This window comes from Rhincodon typus, chromosome 24 (assembly GCF_021869965.1).
Source record: "Rhincodon typus isolate 14 chromosome 24, sRhiTyp1.1, whole genome shotgun sequence".
NCBI lineage: Eukaryota > Metazoa > Chordata > Chondrichthyes > Orectolobiformes > Rhincodontidae > Rhincodon > Rhincodon typus.
This window is the reverse complement of record NC_063355.1, coordinates 20,068,074-20,072,410: the sequence shown is the minus strand read 5'-3', so window position 1 is coordinate 20,072,410 and position 4,337 is coordinate 20,068,074. Positions and strand designations below refer to the sequence as shown.

At 38.6% G+C, this 4,337-nt stretch overlaps 1 protein-coding gene across 5 annotated transcripts in view; it reads right to left on the bottom strand.

Annotated features, from left to right (window-relative positions):
• aacs (acetoacetyl-CoA synthetase) overlaps positions 1-3,913 on the bottom strand; it is an 86,663-nt gene extending 82,750 nt beyond the window's left edge. For 2 of the 5 annotated variants that reach the window (XM_048611354.1, XM_048611357.1), the window contains exon 1: positions 3,473-3,913. In XM_048611354.1, coding sequence (XP_048467311.1) covers positions 3,473-3,484 — 12 coding nt within the window. In that variant the 5' untranslated portion in view covers positions 3,485-3,913. Of the gene's footprint in view, positions 1-592; positions 700-3,472 lie in introns of those variants that run through there. The other 3 variants (XM_048611353.1, XM_048611355.1, XM_048611356.1) reach the window with 2 other exon arrangements.
• Between the last annotated feature and the right edge of the window lie 424 nt (positions 3,914-4,337).

Below are 4,337 nucleotides of genomic sequence, written 5' to 3'. Positions count from 1 at the left end.
TACAGCATCCACAGTTCTTTCGGTTTTTATTTAGAGGGATTTCTCCTCTCTCCTGGTGTCATTTACATTGAACAGCCAGGGAGACTCCACTAAAGTGCAAACAATCATGAAATGATTGTAGCACAAGAGACCGTCCAGCAGTTGTATCTTATAACTTCATGACTTCCTTCCATTAGTTCTCTATGGTGCCTAGTTAGGAAGCACAGGGTCCCATATACGGTTGGTGTAGTTGGCATGTCACTGGACTAGTAGTCCAGATACCCAGGCTAATGCTTTGGAGATATGGGCTCAAATCCTCCCATACCATATGGTGAAATTTAATTCAATAATAAAAAACCTTGGATTAAAAGACAGTCTAAGGTGATCTTGTAGCCATTGTCAATCGTTGGGGAAAAAAAACACCCATCTGGTTCAGAGAGATAGCAAGAACTGCAGATGCTGGAGTCAGAGATAACAAAGTGTGGAGCTGGAGGAACACAGCAGGCCAGGCAGCAGAGGAACAGGAAAGCTGATGTTTCGGGTCGGGACCCTTCTTCAGAAATGAACCCATCTAGTTCAATAATGTTCTTTAGGGAAGGAAAGTTGTCCTTACCTGATCTGGCCTACGTTCAAGTTCAGACCCAAATCCAATGTGGCTAACTTCCTGAAATGGCCCTAGCATTCCACTCAGCTCAAGGAGCACTATCAGAGAGACAGTAAATACTCACCGAACCACAATCCACAAACAAATTTTAAAAAACAAACAAATCAATCACGCAGCAGTCTTGTGGTCAAGAGGAGACCTGACCTGTGAGCAGTTTCCTCATGTTTTTCAATGCCTTTCCAATATCAACCTTGTAAATATGATCATCACATCTTTTCCTGTGTCTCTGTATTCTTTTTATAATACGGCAACCAGAACTGTACACAATCCTTTTAACCAAGATTTTTATATGGGTTTGGAAGAACTTGCTTACACTTCAATTTTATCTTTCTAGAATTAAGTGTCCTAGTTTGCTTCCTTTTATCATGGCATGGCTAACGTGTGATGTAACTTTTAGCAATCAGTGTATTTGTATTCCAAGATCCCTTTGTTCCTGTACTCACCTAGACTTGCATCATCGAAGCAATAAAAGTGACTTCCCTACTCTTTCTACTATGATTTGCTACCTCCTATTTATTTGTTAAAATATATTTGCCGATTAATAAAATTGCACAATGGGCAAATAATTTCCGGAGTAATGGACTAATCTAATCAATTTGGTTCCACCTGCAAATTTAGAAATTGTGAATTCCAGAATTCAAATTATTATTGCAAATTGTAAACAGTAATAGTATCAGTACTAACCCTTGAGGAACAGTACTCATTTTCTGTCACTCTGAATAACTACCATTTATTGTGGAGCAACTTATCAAAAGGCCTTTTGAAACTCCAAGTAAATCACATTTACTGCATTATCACTGTCTACTCTCTCCAGCACCTCCTCAAAAGTCTGATATTGCTGCTGAAGTAAGATATTCTCTTTTGAAATCGATACTGACTATTCGTTATTATGTTTCTCATTTCTAGATGTTCTTTTACCTTCTTTAATTGAAATTCCATTATTTTTCTCATGACCTATATTCAGTTCTAGTCCCCATCAGTATTCTAGCACTACACCTTTTTTGTTTTAAATGAATTATTAAATAAGCAGTAATTCCTCTCATCGTCTCCCTAGAGCCTTTTAAATTATGGTCCACCCAGAATAGGAACTCTAGAGTATATTTAATTTATTCAATGAGCCCTTTTTCTAAAAAAAACTCTAAGGCACTTATCTTGTTTGTCATCTCATCACTCAGTGCCATGCCTGCTTGTTTCATTTCCGTAGTAAATACTGAAGCAAAGTAATTCTTGAATATTTCTGCCATATGTCTACTGTTACCTGCATTATTAATATCTTTAACGGCCCTCTACTATATTTTTATTGATGTGCTTGTAAAATATTTTATAATTTTATTTGTGTTCCTTGATAACTCACTGTCATTGTTCCTCTTTGCTTTAATTTCTTTTAAGTTTATTCCCTGATCTCTTCATATTATGAGTATTATGAGTAATACCTCTGCTTAAGAATGTTCTTAAGAACTAAAAACACAGTCTCTTTCCTAAGCCTCAATTGTTTTCTTATATCTTATTCATGCATGTAGCCTATTGTTGAGTTTGTTCTCTTTTAGAAGAATGTATTTTCCTTGCACTCTGTTAAACAGCATTTTAAATGTTTCCCATTATTGTTCTATAATCGCTGTTTGCCAATATTGTCACTCATTTTATTTTCCTTAAGTCCTAATGAATCTTCCCTTTTTGTGCTTTTTATATATTGGATTAGAAAGCTCACCTGTATACACATTGTAGGAACTCAATTCCTTTACCCTCTATACCTACCTATTCTATCCAATTAACATCAGGATAGATGCAATGCCCCAAGATTATTAATTATGAGTCTTACTGAAATCCCTCACTTGCACATTTATTCCCCCACCTTCTACAGTTTGCGGGTTAGGAGTTCACACCTATCAATGTGATTAATTACCTCATATCTTTGTCCATATAGATCCTATTTTTGTTTTGCTAATTGTAGTATCTTTTCCACTGCCCACGTTATCCCAACTACTCTTTCTCCTCTTCTTTTCTATCTTATCTAAAATATGCCACAAAGCTGAATCAGCATTCCCAGTCCCAATTTTTCAGTAATTAGTACTACATCTAGTTCCTCCCAATGCACGATTGTGCCCAGCGCTTCTGCTTTATTACAGGCACCATTTCATTGGAGTATACACACATTAAGATGGAATTCTACTAAAAATGAGTTATTTTATGATTAAACATGTTGTAAGACTCCCATTCCACAACTCCATTTATTCTCTTGCCATCAATGCCCTCCCTTACTTTAATCTTTACAAAATCCTCCTGCCCGGTTTTGTTTACATTTAGGTTACTTATGTTTTTTGTTGATCCTTCCTCAACTGTTAACACTTTAAAGCCATCACCACTTCTCCATTTACCCTTTCCACTAGTCCACCTAAACCACTGCAATTCAGGTTCAGTACAGTTCCCTACTGTGCTTGAACTGGTGTCAACATCCCATTAGCCAAGTGTTAATTGCTCCGATCTGATCCAATGTCAATTTGTACACAGCTTGCCCCATAACCCAAAGATCATTACTCTCAAGGCCCTGCTTTTAAATTCAATGCTTAACTCCTGATGCTTCCTGTTCCTACTAATACTTTGTTCCAAAATGAAATGCAACAACTGGATTTATACCTTCCTTCTCCAAATTCCTCCCAGCATTTTCCTTAAGGATATTCCTTAATCTGACAATTGGTAGGCAAAAAATGTTTTAGAAGCCTCATTCTTTGCTGCAGAGAACATTATCTATCCTTAATAATAGATTCACATGCATTACTACATTTGTATTCTGCTTTTTGCAATTCTAAACAGCCTTCTGAGCCACTATACCTTGGTCTGCATTGTGGTTCATCCATGCAGTCTTTCTTCAAGTAGATATATTGTACCTGTTAGACAGGACCAGGGTCGACAGGATTTCCTTCCCAACCTCTCCTAAATCCCAGATACCCAGACCCCAGTAGTCCTAGCTTCTCTTCACTGAATCAGGTGCTTTCCTCCACAGCAAGTCTGTATTCTAGCTCAGTCCAGAAATTCCTCTTCTTCGCCAAACTCACCCACCAGCTCAATGACTGAGCCAGACAGATAAGAAACATGTACTGCAGAAGTGTTTGTTGGGGACAGTCCTGTGGGAAGGCTGCCAACTTCAAAGACCCATTGCACCCTGGTAATGCTCTCCTACAACCTCTTCCGTCAGGCAGAAGGTACAGAAGCTTGAACATACGCACCAGCAGGTTCGAGAATAGCTTCTTCCCTGCTGTTATGAATAGACTAACTTCAAATAATGCTGATCTTGTTAATGTTGATCCTGCCTAGCACACGCCCTGTGTCATGTAACTTCTATGCATCTGTCTAGCTTTTCTCACCCTATGATCTGTGCATACTTGATTACAATGATCTGCCTGTACTGCTCATAAAAGAAAGCTTTTCACTGTACTTCGACACATGTGACAATAAATCAAACTCTATTAGGTGAGCAAGTACTCTGCCAAAGTCACACTAACTTGCTCTGGACTTTATGCACAAGCAAATAACCGCTAGTATTGAATCAGAGATAGTAGGAACTGCAGATGCTGGAGAATCCGAGACAACAAGGTGCAGGGCTGGATGAACACAGCAGGCCAAGCAGCATCATAGGAGCAGAGAGGCTGACGTTTCGGGCCTAGACCCTTCATCAGAAAAGGGGGAGGGGAAGGGG